This window comes from Diadema antillarum, unplaced genomic scaffold, assembly GCF_040938485.1.
Source record: "Diadema antillarum isolate AM-2024a unplaced genomic scaffold, OU_Dant_1.0 seq00001982_RagTag, whole genome shotgun sequence".
Taxonomy (NCBI): domain Eukaryota; kingdom Metazoa; phylum Echinodermata; class Echinoidea; order Diadematoida; family Diadematidae; genus Diadema; species Diadema antillarum.
In genome coordinates this window covers 162200-180397 of record NW_027272640.1, presented here as the reverse complement: position 1 = coordinate 180397, position 18198 = coordinate 162200, and the positions used below count along the sequence as shown (strand labels likewise).

The following is an 18198-nucleotide window of genomic DNA, read 5'->3' as shown; positions in this document are numbered from 1 at the left end:
GACTTCATGGAAGCTACAACATGATGTCATTGTGTAGATGATGACTGTTATGGGAGAGAACATACAGGAGGATCTTACTGAAGGATGTGAAATGCATTTTGAGTGAGGTCATGATACCAAAGACAACGTTAGAGGACTTACACATCATGAAAGAATCATTATCAAACCCTGAGTTCAGAATATTCTTTACACTCCAGACAGCACAAGACTTTAAAGTGTGCTACATACTATGATTTAATGTAAAACTACCTATTTTCATGTGCATAAAACTGGTTAATTTTGCGAGAAGCCAAGATTTGCAGAAGTAAAATGCACGCAAAAAAAGACTGTCGGCTTCGATTCACAAAAGTTTCATGCTGCGAATATTTCTAGTTTCACAGTACTTGAAGTCATTTGAGAGTAAGGCCTACTTCCAACTTGAATTTTCCATGGTATCCATGTATGCAGCATCACCAAAAAGCCGAAAGACACAGCCTCAGTGTCCCTGCAACTCATCTAGTACGCAGTCTAAACTAACAGTGTGTGCCCCTACTTTACTAAGCACAGCTTCCTTCATTCGCCATTTGATGTTCTTCCGTACGAGAACATCCCAAAAAATGATACATAAGTGTGAGAACATTGTAGTAAACTCCAAAAACTCCAAATTTTATTGTCCAAGAATGGAAATTCATTTTGCCCAATTGATCGTGGGCCCGGCAGCCACTGAGCAGCGCCAGATCGACGTTGCTCTAACCTTTTCAACTGTTGAACGGCAAACAAGGCAGCAGCAACTCCCATCTTTTAACATCTTTTGGTATGACGCGGCCGGGGTTTGAACCCACGACCTCCCGATTGTGAGGGCAGCCGCTCTACTCACTGAGCCAAGACATCGGTAAGTATGATATCATGTGATTATGTTTGGGTAATCAGTGACTTATTATTTGACCTGGGTGACACAGTGTCCTCGGTGTTAGATCAACCCATCAGCATGACTAGAACTAATTAGAATTGATTAGAAATACTTATTAGCAAGAAACCACCTGACTGACAGCTTGGAGTCCCCTCCAAAGGACTAGCAATGAGGACAAAAGCTTTGCCTTGGGGCACAACCACTGCAGCTAGGGGACTTAAACTAGACTGTACATTATGATTGATAATTCATAGTCCTCAAAGATAGCATTTGCAGAGTTGTAACAATGTGCAACCACTAAAACTGAATGCACTGATATCAGTCAGTCTATTTCTTGTGACTCACATTCTCACTGTCCCTCCTGTGGATGTACATCTGGCCCAGACCAAAGTGGGGTAGGACAAAGTTGGGCGTGGCATACGTTGTTGCCTGGTAGTAGTACTGGAAGGCTTGGTCGTAGTCACCCTGTGACAGGAGGAGAAATGGGAAGACCTTGGGGCTTAATTGATAGAGCTCAACTTGTAAACTATAGATGGTTTATGAGACAGATGTTGGTAAAAACAAACTTGCACAAGAATATCTACACTGAATTAATGATATCTTCAAGAAATGTTGTTGCATAGCTATAACGTTGCTATCTTATCTCTTCAAAACTATATTGCCAGACACTTTTAGCATTCTGCCATAATATGAAATCACAAAATGCTACTTTTGTTAACAGATGTATCTCAACCACATCCCTAAGTGAAGCTATGATCTAATTGTGCTTTAACTGCATAACCAAAAGACATATTTGCAAATTCAAGGTTTCAGCCATCCAGGTTTTCAACTGACTCATTTCATGAAACAATATGCTTATCAGAGTGCAATATTTGATATTATTACCTATATATGGCATATCAACTGGACATGAAAAAACATATTTCTGTCCGCTGGATTTGCATGTGCAATATCGGAGCTTATTCCATGCAGCCCACAGGCTAATGTATTGACTCCCCATAGGCTACTGCAGTAAAGCAGCCGTGCAATAATACACCAGATTTTGTTTCATCTGTTGCACAAACAGGCAGTAAATATTTTAAGGAGTTGTTATAAAATTCACCAATATCACTCAACTCGCAAAAGTTGCAAAAACTAAGAAAACTGCAAAATACATCATGTACAAACATACATACATATATGGGTAATTCCGTGAAGTTGGGGCACAAAGTGTGACATTTTAGCATAACTCAATACTAATTATGCTAAACATATATTGTTTATAGGCTTTACATTTGTATTGAGACCATACATTTTCCTGGAAATGTTGTGCCATTCAGACTAATTTTGATGAAGTTATTAAAACGATATGTAACGGTGTCCTGTAGCATCGTAACGTGTCCATGTAGCATCGTGACGTGTCCATGTAGCATCGTGAAAGTTATAATCTGGTCCTAAAAGACAAATTAATGCAATTAGCTTGACCAAAATTTGATATAATATGCATAATTACTAGATTAGTCAGATAGCTAAATATCTTAACTCTCCTTTCCACAGTTTTACTTTTACAAGAAAATTACACAATGTGTCACTATGCTACACGGTGTCTACCAAATGTCACAAAAAAGGACACCGCATAGCATCATGATACATTTTGTAATTTTCTTTTAAAATTAAAACTGTGTACAGGAAATTTGAGATATCTAACTATCTCATTCATATCTTGTAAATGTGCATATTGCATCAAATTTTGGTCAAGCTAATTGCCAAATTTGTCTCTTAGGACCACATTTTAAAATATCACGATGCTACATGGACACGTCACGATGCTACAGGACACTGTTACATATTGTTTAATAACTTCATCAAAATTGAGTCTGAATGGCACAAAATTTCCAGGAAAATGTGTGGCCTCAATGCAAATGTAAAGCCTACAAACAATAAATGTATAGCATAATTACTATTGAGTTATGCTGAAATGTATTTTTTAAATATCACAATGCTACATGGACACTGCCCCAACTTCATGGAATTACCCATATGCATGCATACATACATACATGCATTAACATGTACTGTAAAACATGTTATATTCTCGGTATGAATTTTTCGCGAATTGGAGCCGAAGGCCTTTTTTGCGGCATGAAATTTTCGCGAACTGCCACTGGCATTCAATGCATATAGTGTAAACAAGAACTTTCGCGTGCATTTTAATTCCGTGAATTTTGGCGCTCGCGAAATTTGCGAAATTAAAATGCACGTGAACATTCCTTGCTTTACAGTAACTTCTTTACTTGCCTGGACATGGAAGGACCTGGCCAGCTGGTAGCAGCTTTCAGCCTGAATTGCTTCATTCTCTGTGCCATGGAGGGCGTGGAGGGCCAAGTGCTGTACCTTAGTGTAGTCCTGCAAGGTTTGACGGTAAGAGAGTGAGATAGACAGTGAGCAGGAGGGGACAGAGGGATATCACAAAACAGAACAGATGGTGGGCAGTCATGAATCAGGATGGCAAGGGAAAAGATGAAAGGCAAAAACAAAAGGAGACAAGAAGACAAGAGATTGATATAAATGTGGAGAGAGAGATATCAGTAAATGCAATACGCTGCAGGGAAGTCTTAAAAACAGGCTTGTTGTTCATACTCAAAACATAAAAGAACAACTTCAGTTTTACGATAATTGATGCAAAGTGCTGAATACGGAAGAAAATAGTTGACATAATTCTAAAAAATTCAATGAAAGTTCATCTTAGTTGACATAAGATAGTGGGCAGCCAATACTGACATATCAGTATTAGGAAAGGTCCAAAAAGCAACCCAGGAGATACTTTTGTGTGTGACTGACATGCATCATAATCCGAAAGGATAATTCCAAAATCAGGGAAGGGTTTGTATGAAGAGTTTGTTCGCAAAAACCGTTAAGTCCATATTTGCCAAATGGAGATATTTGCGATTAAAGGTCAAGAAAAATAAAGAGAATAATAAGAAATTTTTTGCTTCTTTTGACCATAACTTACACAAAAATGTACCTTTATATGTAGTGACCAATATATCATTTAAAAGGTATTATTTTGTACTTTATGACAGGGACTGTACTTTAAATTCTTCAAAAACGGACTTATCGGTTTTTGCGAACAAACTCTTCATATGCTCTCATCAGGACGGGAAGAGATACATCTATTTAAGTTGTCAGGGAGCATCCTGCAGAACTGGAAGATTTGGCAGCTCTGTATGGTGGAAGAGATCATATGGAAGCCTACAAACACTTGACGAGCTTAAAGAGAGGAACTTCAGCTCACCTTCTTGAAGAAGAAATGGTTGGCGAGGTGGTTGAGGACCATGGGGTTGGAGGAGTCGATGGTGTAGGCCCGGCTAAGGAGCTGGACCCCTTTGCGGATGGAGTCTGGAGCCTTGCCATTGGCCTCCAAGATGGCCAGTCCCACGATGGCCCCCACGCATCGTGGGTCAAGCTGCAGCGCCCTCTCGAATGCCAGCCGAGCCTTGTCTGGCTTGCCCAGCCGTACGAAACAGTGGCCCATGCCCAGGCGAACAGCAGCTGTTACAACATGAGGAAAAGATAGAACTAGATATATCGCTACGGCTACTGATATGCCTCCGCCATAGTGCATGGTTCTGGTCTATAGTACAATGTCTTGACAATGTGTGATGACAGTTTCACACAATTGGCAAAATATTAAAATGACAGGTTTGACACAAATGTGCTGAATGATCACTTTCCTAGAACTAGGTTCAATTGGATGAATGATTAAAATGTCAGAGTGCAGGTATTTGGGGAACTGATGATTTTTACTTGACTTTTGACCCTTTTATAAGTTTATGCATTGAGTAATTTTCAAGGTATTGAGAAAAAGTATAATTTCAGTATCAAATGGGAAAATAGCATTATCTAAACCTGGCCTTTCATCATTGACCTCACAGTTCCCAAGAGAATCACTGTTAGGTTGAACATGCATGAATATGTAAGTTTCATGATGATACCTCGAGTTACTTTCGAGATATGGAGGAAAAAGTGCAATTTAGCACTTTCACTTGACCTTTGACCTTTTGACCTTTTGGCAAGAAACTTCCCCAAAAATATACATTGGGTAATACATGCCATACAAATGTACATCAAGTTTTTTTTTTTTTTTTAAACCTTCAGGCATATTGCATTTTAAGGAAAGTAGTGATATTTTGAGGAGTTGACCTTGACCTTTGACCCCCTGACCTTTGACCCATGACCCCCAACTTCCCTAGATAATCACTGCCCATCGGTACAAGCATATATACTAAGTTCCATGAAGATACCTTGAACCATTTGCGAGATATGGAGAAAAACATGAAATTTCAAATTTTTTTTCACAAAATAACCTGTGACCTTTGACCTTTGACCCTGTGACCCTAAAATCCACACAAAGTATCATCCCCCAAGGATATACCCTCATACCAAGTTTGATGTAAAACCACCACACGGTTCTTGAGATATTGACAAAAACAAAACGGGACGGACGGACGTACGGACGTACGGACAGACGGACGGACGGACGGACGGACGGACGGACGGACGGACGGACGACCCGAAAACATAATGCCTCCGGCCACTTCGTTGCGGAGGCATAAAAAGGCATATTTACTGCACATCTTTTCAGTTTGTTGATATACAACTGTACCTCTATGGATATGTGTGCTATAAGTCACTTTGTGGTAATGTGGGGGGGGGGGGGGAGGGTGGAGGCTATTCCTGTTTGGTGAATTTTGCTTCAGTAGTCTTAAGTTTCTCTCCTAGTCTGGGTTTTAAAAGCACAATGCACAGCAGCAATGTTGTTGAAGGATTACAATACCTTCAACAAAACACACAAAAAGGGGTAAAATAATCTATTTCTGACAGTTCAGTCTACATATTTAAAGGTAACTGATATATCATTTAGCTGTCTCTGGAAAAGTGTAATGTTTATCAGCATTTCAGCAGGACAAACAAGCATCAAATGAAACAAAGACGTCTTAAACTGGATGCCATGATGTACTTTATCTGCTTTCCCTGATTTAAGTACAGATGTCTAAGATTGTAAATTCACCTGGGCAATTTGGGTTTGTGCGAAGGGCCTTCTTGTAGTAGGCCAGAGCTCCCCTCCAGTCTTTCTTGTTGAAGGAGATGCAGGCTTTACCTGAGTGAAAACAAGTAGACAGACAGAGAACAGGAGTTTATTCTTCTCATATTACAGCAACGCTGCTTAACCCATACTAGGCCGGGGGGAGGGGGCCTCCGAGGCCCCCCCCCCCCCCTCGACGTTCCGCCCGATGTACAGTGTATCTCTATCGTGAAAAGCTATCGCCGCGACGTTTCATGACTGTTTTCTTTCGAGTCTCCCGTCAAGTCTCATTTCCATCCATTGGTTGAAGTCAGTTACTGAAAATAAAATAGGAAAATATTCAGATGTCTACAGCTAATTCTGACCTAAAATGTATGACCCAAGGCATACTCACCCAGGAGGGCTGGAATGTTGTTGGGGGACTGGTTAAGGACAAAGTTGAACTGGGCGTCGGCCTGGTCCATCTTGTCTCCTTCTAGCAGGAAGAAGCAGGCTCTCCCTAGCAGATGATTCTAAGGTTCAAAAGAGAGCATTGAGGAGAGTAAACCACGGAGACAGACATGTAGAGACAGGGACAAAACATAGAACAGCATCCCCGACATTCTCCACAATAATTTTTCATCACAAAAAGACTTCAAGCTGAAATTTCATGACTTTTTTGTTCTTTTGCATCTTGCCCACATTTTATGACCCTATCTGCCAAAATCAGGGATACGGTTGTGGAGATATAGCACATACTTGTGATCAACATCAAACAAAATGGTGGTTTCCAATGACTATTCTGTGTACAGTACATGAGTTTTACGAGAAGTGCTTTCAGAAGAATTTTGTTTGTTTGTTTGTTTTCCTCAGACACTGTTAGACCAGAAATTTTTGTGTGCATGAAACTTTCACAAATTTCGCGAGGACTCAAGATTTGCATAAGTAAAATACATGTGAAACTTTTTTTTTTCTACACAATGCATTGAATGCCAGTGGTGATTCACAAAAGTTTTCTTGCCAGAAAAAAAAAAAAGACAGTCGGCTCCAATTCACAAGTTTCATATACTGTGAATGCTTTTGGTTTTACAGTAGCATCTCTTTCGCCCTCAGTGCAATCCCACTCACCTGGTCATACATCACGATTCTGTCGGCCATGGTGTAGAGGAGGGTGGCCTGGGTGAACAAGTCCTTCTTGGAGTCCTTGTTCTTCTCCTTCCTAGCCTGCTGGACGTAGTAGGCGGCCAGAGTGTCCAGCGCGGTCATCTGGTCCTTCTCGTTGCCGATGTAGTCCAGGTTGGCGTCGGCCTGCCAAGAGGCGAAGATCTTCACAAAGTCCTCGACATTGCCTCGTTTGTAGTACTCCAGCTGGTAAGTAGTGAGGGAGGGGGAGGGGGAGGGAAGGAGCAAGTAAGGGCAAGGAATGAAAAACATGAGTCATGAGATACCACAGTAAGAAGTTAGACGGAAAATATCGATATTAAACTAGCATACACTGTTTTCTACTATACTTGTGCAAGTTAATCACTAATGTCCTCTTAACGTTTACTTCATTTCTAAAGTAATGTCAACTTGAACTGCAGGGCTGCCAACTCTCACTCATTGAGAGTGAGACTCACTCATTTTGGTCCCTTCTCACTCTAAAACTTTATTTCATTTGCATGCATTTCTATTGATCTCACTCATTTTGACTCCTACATTATAGCATTGGCCTATGGGAGTCTCACTCTCAACTAGTTTCCAATGTTGGCAGCCCTGGAACTGCTTCAAAGAAACAAAAAAACAATCAAGCAAACAAACAAACAAAAAGGCAATTTTTCTATGTAAAATCAAATAACCAGGAATTGGATGCCAAGGTACTTGAGGTATACATCACTTAGGAGAGGCCGGCATCTCCATTTTTTTTTTTGCCCCTTTCATAACCACCTTTGAGTCACTGAACTTTGAAAGTAGATCCCATTCAAATATATATTGCACAATTGATGCAACTGAATACAGAACATCTAAATCTCTGCGAAATGAACAGATCCTTAAGCTCGCTACTAACTTAATAACAAATCAGGCAGTTTGCCTCAGTAAAATGTTGTACAGGGGTGCTGCAAATGAACTTGCCCACTTTCCAGGAAAACATAAAACTCACTATCGAAGGAAAGTATCAAGAATGGTTGGGAGGTCTGCATATACATGTCACTCCCATTATAACAAAGTTATCGGGACCAGCAGTTTTCTTTCTTTACTTGTATATTGAAATTTCATTACAGCTGAACAGTAAAAGTATGTAAGGCCAAGTAAAAAAAGAAACCAGTTTCTCGTCATCGCGCGCATCGATTTTGGCCGCCGCATCTTTTTTTTTTTTTTTTTACTATTTACTATTTTCAAAATGGCACTGAAAATACCAAGAAATTCATAATTTTCGTCCCAGCCCGCTCCCCGCCCGCATCGATTTTCAGTTGCCGCATCGACTTTTTTGATATTTACTATTTTTTCAGCCGCCGAAAAAAAAATCAACAATTCACCTACCAATCGTAATGTCTGATTTCTAATTACGCCTTGCGTCCTCTACTTAGCTGTTAGAGCTGTAGCTTCTGTAGTGCGTATGTAATAACGCATGCATTTCACACTGCGAGCTTGGCAAGAAGGAATGACCCACAAAGCAGTTGAACTGTAGTTGGATGGGCGGGCCTGGGCTGTTGTGATGTACAGCGCACTCGGTACGTCGTGGTGTAGACAGGACGTTGAGCACCTTCTGTACATTTCTCTCGTGCTGTTGCCCGCTTCATGTGCTGCTAGATTGATTGCGCAATGTAACCACAAACCCCGTTATAACGAGATCCGTGGGACCGGCGATATTACCTCGTTATAACCGGTACCTCGTTATAACCATACTCATTAAAAACAAAGAAAAACATAAGCATGACGTCATATACCCATCAATGAAACTTAAACATATCCTTTGCGTTGTTATTACACAATTATTGAGCATTATTATTGAGAGAGTAAAGGGAGATTTTTTGTGAATTAGACGAAGAAATAGAGGCTGAAACGATAAGTTAATTCTTTATTGTAATTCTTGTTTGTTAAGCTTTTTCTAAACACCAGCGCAAATATGGGGCAAATATAAACTGTAGAGTAACATACAGGCCTTGTTTACCGTAACTTGCTAGGTATTTTTACGCTGTTGGTGCCCACCGGGAATGCGATGATTTCATGAATCATTTAGGCTGTAATCTTGTACACATGTACAATGTATGATCGTTGCGCCCAAATGGATTAAACATGCGTTCTTTATTTTCTTCCGAAAATCTCTTCGCATTTTGTATGACCATTCTTGAAAATATGTGACAGGATTGAATGTGGGAGGTTGTTATCCTGTTCACGCAAATCTGTACCAGATCTATTCAAACTAATAAATGTGTTTGTTTCTTTTTCTGATTTAGGTTAACATGCGTCATTCAACTTTTTTTTACGCTACTGTCACCTGGCGAGATCGCGATGATTTCAGAGTAACTATGTGCATTGTTTACCGCTAACTTGCGAGGTATTTTACGCTGTTGGTGCCCAGCGGGTATTCGATAATTTCACGAATCATTTGGCTGTAATTTTATACAATGTATGATCGTTGCGCTCGAAGGGATTAAAAATGCGTTCTTTATTTTCTTCCGAAAATCTCTTCGCGTTTTGTACATTCGTTCTTGAACTGTTGGATGCGTTTGTTTCTATTTCCGAGCACCGATTAAGTAGGTTAACATGCGTTATTCAACAATTTTTACGCTACTGTCACCCGGCGAGATCGCGATGATTTCATTCATCATTTCGGCTTTAATCATACACACTCATATTTAAATCATCATTCGTTAAATGATAATGAACACATCCAGATCTATTCAAACTAATACATGCGTTTGTTTCTTTTTCCGAGCACCGATTAAGTAGGTTAACATGCGTTATTCAACTATTTTTACTCTACTGTCACCTGGCAGGATCGCGATGATTTCACTAACTATTTCTGCTTTGATCGTACACACTCATATCTAAATTATCATTTGTTAAATGATAATGAACAAATCCAGATCTGTTCAAACTAATAAATGCGTTTGCTTCTTTTTCTGAACACCGATAAAGTATAGGTTAACATGCGTTACTCAACTATTTTAACGCTACTGTCACTCGGCGGGATCGGGGCGATGATTTTATTATTTCGGCTTTAATCATCCAAACTCATATTTGCTCAAAACCAGCAAAAGAACTGGAAGTCGGAACTAAAATTGGAAAGGATATAATGATGAGTTGCACACGCATTCCAATTGTCCATTTTTGGTCAAATTTTATTGTCGCTACATGAAAAGTTTTTGAATGCGTTATCTATTTTTTTCTCGTTGCGCTGTGGTCTGACCTCATATCACGCACGCGTTTCTCGCGAAAAAGAAAACCGAATGATTATGTTTAATAATTAGTAGGAACATCGGAAGGTGTTCCTGTGTCTTATCGCGTGATTAAGAAGAAAACATGGAAGGAACGGTTCTCTGCAAAACGGGAAAAGACGTGGATAGCGAGATTTCGGTTTCCAATGTTTCATTTGTCGCGTGTTTGAAAGCGGCAATTTGGTCAAGAAATGGAACCTCGTTATATCCGATCAAATTGCCTATGTTTTTCTTTATCATGATTTACCAAAATTGTCCTCGTTATAACCGGAATCTCGTTATAACCGAACACGTTATAACTGATTCGTTCTGCCATTACACGCAAAGGAAAACGGGACTGACGCGATCACCTCGTTATAAGCGGTTCCTCGTTATAACCGAACTCGTTATAACGGGTTTCCCTGTAGGAGAGAAGACCAGCCAGCCAGCATAGCATGCGTTCTGGAGCTGGAAAAAAAAAATCGTGGAGTGATGGAGAGAACCGATCTCAAGCGCACGTGTGCACAGCGAATGGCTTTAAATAGTGAATAGAATATTCAACTGATTCGTATTCTGTCTTTCAGTAAAAAGGAAATCAGGTGGTTGTTTCACAGGGTTGACAATTGGCAGTACTGTCTGCGGCATTTTAAATTCTTGAGCGAATACAGCTGTAAGTTTTCATATCAGAAAAGATCTAACTCAGTAAGTTTGTGTTCTGTTGAAAGGCAAAAATAATGCTATGTAGATGCATTTCCAGAGATAATGGTTGGATTCATAGGTTCAACAAGTGATGCATAAATGTGTATATTTTATGTTTAAAAAACGCAGATTTGGTATTAGATTGTGCATCACTCAAATGATAAGTGGTTTATATCACACATATAAACACATATTACTTTCATTTTGACAATCCTCGAAAAAATAGTAAGATATCAAATAGTAAGGACCTCCCTCATCGCCTTGCTCAAAAAACCCGGACGAGAAACTACTTTCTTTTTTTACTTGGCCTAATGAGATATAGATGTTAATTAAAGGGACCTGACATTTTACTTTGTAGAAATTATAATTTTGTTGTAACCGTGTCTGTTATAACCAGGAGTGCACTGTACTAGAAATGTGCTGGTCACAGAATGTCAGAATTGTCCATACCCCTAATTCTAGCCATGTCTTCAAGGGAGCGTTCTCAGACTTCAGGATGGTCAGGACTTCTTCACCATCTGGCAGCTGTTCAAGGTCAAGTTCAATCACCTGGGAAAAGAAAAAACAAGAGCAAAAATGTGGACTGACTCCAGCTGCTTTACTTCAGATGCCATTCCTACTACAGCTGGCATATGCTTAGGCCTACCCAACGCTGCACACTGGCACTGGTCCGACGGTCCCTGACCAGTAAAAATCGCTATCGGACCAGTAAAGATGAAATGTCTGGGTACCTACTGGTTCGACAGACATGTTGGACCAGTGGAAAAAATGGGTAAGTGTGCAACCCTGGCTTACCCTGTCCGCTGTAAGTATGTGTACAGTGCAAGCCAGCGCAATTGAACCTACTGTACACAGCTAGTTTATTTTTCAGAGAATAAGCATACATTTCAATATGCACATGTTCATATTTAGCTATGAGATTCTGAAGTCTAAAGTACTGTAAAAGTGGATATTTTCGCAAGACTAATTTTTTGCGCTTGGCCGGGTAAGAAGAGTTTCGATTGTTTTTAATTCTGTGGAATCAAGACGCCGACTACTGGAGTATACGGCACACAAAAATATTGGCATGCTTTTATTTTCGCGCTCGCCTTTGATTGCGGAAAATTTCAACACCGCGAAAATTTCGACTTTTACAGTAGCTGCATGTTGCAGTCCGAAAATTTCAGACTCTGTCTTAGCATTGCAGATGACTGGAATTAACTGCAATTCTCTCAGTCAATCATAACTTTGCAACAGGTTTCAATTCATCTTATCAAAAGATGGTATAAAGAATGGAGTGAAAACCATTATAAGAAAATAAAGTTGTCAAGAACAAGAAGGGCCCCCAATTTTTTTTCCCTTTGCTTGAAGAGGCAGAGGTAGTGAAATATGTAAATGATTCAGCACACCACACCCCAGGGTACCGTAGTAACCCTGGGGTACAGCGTTGTGTAGCGCCATCTCATGTCCATTATCATACAGTTGTGCAGTGTTGTCATGGTGACTATTTTCTCATCATCAGAGCCAGCATAAATTGGCACGGCGATAATGTTCCAAATGCCAATTTTCCTTCCATATCAACTCGTGTAATCTAATCACAATGATAATACAAATTTCACCAAGTAGGTACCTACGTTAGTATTCTTATTCAAAAATTTATCCCTAACGTTCTTAGGCATATATTTTTTTTTTTTTTTACAGAAATGTTATATTTATAACACAAACATTACATAATCCCATAACTCCCCATTTTCCATAAGAAGTTCCTGTAGGCCTACTTGTGTAGTGATGTACTGTACTTGGTTGGGCATGAATGCCCACTTGTGTACTACTACTAGAGCTAGCTACCAAGACTCATCGTCCAATCGTGCATGGCACGACTTTTCAAGAGCTGAGTGAAGACTGAGACTAGATCAGATGTGGTGATGGAGTGCAATCAACAGTTACTCTTTAACAAGCTATCAACACTGCTGTTACAAGAAGGTCGCTGCACTACCTACTAACGTTAGATCTACTGTTAGACTAGACTTTGCTAGGCTACGTGCATAACACTTAACAGTGCAGTGCAGTCCTACAAAACATGCAACAATAAACACACACCTTACATTACAACTACAACTTACAAGCGTATGACCTATGTCCAATCCCAATGATGTGGGACTACACAATATTAATCGCAACTGCAACAGCCTGTGTGGCATGACACATTCACACAGGTCACACAACGTCACAAAATAACGCTACTGCAAACTAATTCCACACAAATTCCTCTCAAGATCACACTTTTAATAGAAGTAAGTATAAATACTATCAACAGCTTACCTCATCAGTATCCCGAAGAGGGATTTCCACAAACCTCGGGCCGCTTGATAGCACCATCTTGCTTGCGCGCTGACTTACAGACCTTCGTAGATGGCGCTGTGTTGCACTGCACTGATCATTTCGCGCAATGCAATAAAGCATGGCAATTGCACAGTGTACACGACTGTCACTCCCCCCTCCCGCGATAAATAAATAAATAAAGCAAACTTGGTATTATTCAGGTTTCGCTTCTCAACCTTATTTTACGCTAGGCCCAATTTGCTTTGGCTCCTACAAAACTGTCCTACTAATTGACGAAAACTAATGCAAACTAATGCAAAAGTAATGATGCAAACTGACGCAAACTACATGTAATGCAAACTCAATGCAAACTTAATTAATGCAAACTAATACAAACCTCTAGCGGTGAAAATGAGGGTGAATTACAGCACCTGGACCTGGCTCTTCCCAGGCCACTCTAGCCCTCTCGAAACAGATATCGATCAAGTAAATCCATCCTATCGAAGAATGATTAACGTCACGTTTACTTCAGTTTATAAAACATCTCACCTCAACAGTAAACAATAACTGGAAAAAAGCCCCAAAAAACATGTTATTGAAAAATCATCAAATTCATATTTTTTGACCAAACAGATGTCGTTTAGATTTCAGTTTGCTTTCAAAATTCAGAAAATGTAGAACAGAATGAAGCGCAGAAATACTTTTTGTTTTTCCATAATCTTTTATTGATTCCATATTCAAAACAATTTCAAAACAAATCAAATCACATGTATTATAAAATCAATGATTTAGCATAACACTAATGAAATCAAACCAAGCTGTACTTTCAGCAGAAACAGTACATTCGCAAAGAATATACAATGCACCAGAAAAAGAAAACAACATACACTGCTTACTTACTTTCGTTAAAATCAAATCGAGCTGTATACTTTCAGCATGACAGTACATTCATATAAAAAGAAAAGAAAAGAATACTTAACACATCATCAATCTTTCCAAGAACACAAATGGAATCGATATTCCCTTTAATCACCCCTCCCCCTCCTCCCCTCCCAACTACCCTTCCCCTCCATTCCCCCTTCCCCGTGGACATCTGGCTCCGGGTCCTTCCATACTTACTTTCAAATTGATGCTAATTTCTTTTCCTCAAATCTATCCTCTAAAATATTATTTTCTATTTCATTATAGGTAGGTGGTTTCCATATTCTCTACATTTAAAAATCAAATATTTAACCAAAATTAAGATATGATTTAGCAATTGGTGTTTTTCCCTATTGCCCTCCTTCCTCCCGAACAGAATTTCTTCCTAAGTACAATTTTTAAATCAACATCCTTTATCATTTTCTTACATATTCAATTCCCAGATTAATTTCAAAGGCTCACAAGTGTAAAATAAATGTTTGTATGTTTCTTCTTCTTCTTTTTCACAAAAAGAGCATAAGTTACTCGCAGCAAAACCGAACCTGAAAAGATGATGATTTTTATAAACAATGCATACCATGCACTAGTTTAAATAGAAACTCTCGTAATCGGCTATTTAATGTACATTGTCTTGGCCTTAAAAATATATTTTTGATCTCCTTAACAGAAAACCCATAATTTCGTTTAATTCTATCAAAAATCGGTTCTGCACTTTCTTTTTCCTTAAGAAATTGCAAATACATTTTAAATTGCTAATGTCAATTGTTTTCCCTCCTATAATAAAATCAGTTTCCAAAATATCTTTTTCTTTTTCTCTCATATTTCTCCTCCAAACCATCGGTATATTTTCATAAATACATCTTAACAAAAAACATCTTTTACTCTTAAACCTAAATCTCTAAAAATTTCAATTCACCATTATTTGCTAATATATGTTTTAATCGAAACTCCCTTTTATGCATATTTTCATATATACAGTTTCTATTTAATCGTATATATTTATTATTAAATATTATAACATTACCAATATACAAACTATTACTTACATTTCTTCTTATTTGTCTCGTATTTACCCACACTTCTAATAAATCCCTATAAAATTGTTGAGTTTTCACTTTCAACAACACTGGTAAATAATCACACAAAAATATAAATTCTCCTCCTATGTCTCTCGTAACAAAATTAAGATATTGCTTCCATTTCATATTTTCATCTTTATTAAGAAGTTTCTTAATCCACATAACTCGCTGTGATTTAACTATATCAACAAAATTCATCATTTTTAACCCGTCGTGTTTATAATCTAAAAACATTACATTTTTTTCTAATTTTATCTCTTTTTCCTTTCCATATAAAATTAAAAACTACTTTATCTAATGAATCAAAAACCCACCTGGGAACTGGAGTGAGAGAAGCTCGATATATAACTTTTGAATAAATATGTACTTTAAGTAATTGAATCTTTCCCATCAAAGTTAAATCTCTCTGCTTCCAGAAATTGAAAAGAGATTTTATAATCGTATAGATTTTATAATCGTATAGAAATACGGACTGTAATGATCGATCATTGATGGCCGAACTACTAATTAATGCAAACTCAACGCAAACTCCACGCAGGAAGGTCTCACCCATAGCTCCCTGCTCCAAGACACAACGCTGTCCTAGGGTCTATCCTATGCGAAAACCAAGTAATATCGATTACAAATATCGGAAAATGACACCCGAAATACTAATTAAAGCAAACTTTACGCGAACTGCAAGGCACAACGCTATCCTATGAGAAAACCACATAAATCGATTCTAAATTTCGGAAAATGACACGTCGAAAATTAATGCAAACTCCAAGACCCAACGTTATCCTATGTGAAACTGACCTAAATCGATTACAAATATCGGAAAATAACACCCAAAAATACAAAACAAATACTGGTATAGATTATTGATAACCTAGGTCTCACGGAAAGTTGGGAAAATCAAGCCTCAAATCTCACTCTAGCAGACGCAAAAGTTTAGTTAGCGGCAGATTAAGTTACATTTACTAGTATAAGGAAGAGTGACGCATTGATGTTAGAAAAAATGTTAATCCCCAATGTTTGCACTACCGAATTTTAAAACAGGAGCTTCATTTTAAGAAATACCTGAAGCACTTGAATATTTCGCAAGGAACTTCATGCAAATTCCGTTGTGCTAATCACAAATCCCAACTGTTTCTGGATGATATAATCAATTCACTTCAATTCAATTCAATCCATTTTAATCGTTCAATAATAAAAAAAAAAAAACATTATAGGAAATTTAGTGAGGGATTTTAACATATATAAATACGAAGCACAACAATTACAATATATATACATATATATGTATATATATAATTATAAGAAGAAAGAGTCTCAAATACGCCATGGATCCAACGACAGACCCTCGTCAGTGTAAAGACAATGACCCTCGTCATTGTCTTTATACACTGACGAGGGTCTGAGGCAGACCGAAAATTTTGTAATTAAAAAAAAAAACTTCTCGTTGGATCCATGGCATATTTGAGACTCTTTCTTCTTATAATTACAACATTCGAAGTCCAACATGTGGAAAGTTCCTATATATATATATATATATATATATAAATCATATATATATATATATATATATATATATATTTATAAATCATATATATATATATATATATATATATATATATATATATATATATATATATATATATATAAATCATATATATATATATATATATATATATATATATAGTGGGAGCATTTGCAGACATTTGTGAACATCCGACATCTGTTTTGGCATTATAAAGAGCTGGAAGTTACCGTTATTCATTTCTGATTGTAAAAGCAATTATCCAACATTTACTAGTATTTTAACACCGTACGGAGCCGAATGTTACTATCATTTTTTTTTTTCAAATGTAAAAGCAAGGAACTGACATTCATTTAGCATCTTACGGAGCTGAATGTTATCCTTATTCATTTCTGAACGTGAAAGCAAACATCCCCAATTTATTTTAGCATCTAACTGAGCCGATTGATACCGTTAATCATTTCCAAATGTAAAAGCAATAATCTGTTATTCATTTTAGCATCGTACGGAGCAGAATATTACCGTCATTCATTTTAAAATTAAAAAAAGCAAACATCCGACATTTGTTTTATTATCGTACGGAACCGAATGTTGCTGCTGTCCACTTCCGAAAGTGAAATGAATTATCTGACAATTTAGCATTGTACGGAGCCGAATTTTACTGTTTTTCATTTTTGAACGTCAAGGCAGACATCAGACATTAAATATTTTACCATCAAACGCATCTGAAAGTTACTGTTATTCATTTCGAAATGTAATAGCAAAAATCCGACATTCATTTTAGCATTGTATGAAGCAGAATATTACTGCTATTCACTTCCGAACGTAAAAGCAATCATCTGAAATTTATTTTAGCATCTTCCTTAGCCGAATGTTATTGCTATTTACTTTCGAAAGTAAAAGCAAACATCCGACATTTATCTAATCATCATTCGGGGTTGAATATCATTGTTATTCATTTCCGAACGTCAAAGGGCAAGGGATCATTCGACATTTATTTTAGCATCTTCCGCAACTGATCTGTTATTGCTATTTACTTCAAACCTGAACGTGAACATCCTATATTTATTTTACTATCTATATGGAGTTGAATATTATCATTGTTCATTTCCGAACGTCAGAGCAAAATTAATATCCGACATCTATTCTAGCATCTTCCGGAGCTGAATGTTGTTGCTATATACATTCGAACATAAAAGCAAACATGAGACATTATTCTTATCATTCACCTGAACGTGAACATCCGGTATTTATTTTACTATCTATATGGAGATGAATATCATGTTTATTCATTTCCGAACGTCAAAGGGATCATTCGACACTTACTTTAGCATCTTCTGGAGCTG

General features: G+C 37.9%; 1 protein-coding gene across 1 annotated transcript in view; it reads right to left on the bottom strand.

The window, feature by feature from the left end:
- Positions 1-13405, bottom strand: part of LOC139713471 (RNA polymerase-associated protein CTR9 homolog) — a 32634-nt gene extending 19229 nt beyond the window's left edge. Inside the window, exons 1-8 of the mRNA XM_071625198.1 lie at positions 13334-13405; positions 11483-11581; positions 7062-7301; positions 6349-6466; positions 5940-6029; positions 4164-4420; positions 3167-3274; positions 1235-1354 (exon numbers count right to left, since the gene is read on the bottom strand). Of these exons, the coding sequence (XP_071481299.1) occupies positions 1235-1354; positions 3167-3274; positions 4164-4420; positions 5940-6029; positions 6349-6466; positions 7062-7301; positions 11483-11581; positions 13334-13390 (1089 nt within the window). The 5' untranslated portion in view covers positions 13391-13405. The remainder of the gene's footprint in view (positions 1-1234; positions 1355-3166; positions 3275-4163; positions 4421-5939; positions 6030-6348; positions 6467-7061; positions 7302-11482; positions 11582-13333) is intronic.
- Positions 13406-18198: the final 4793 nt, after the last annotated feature.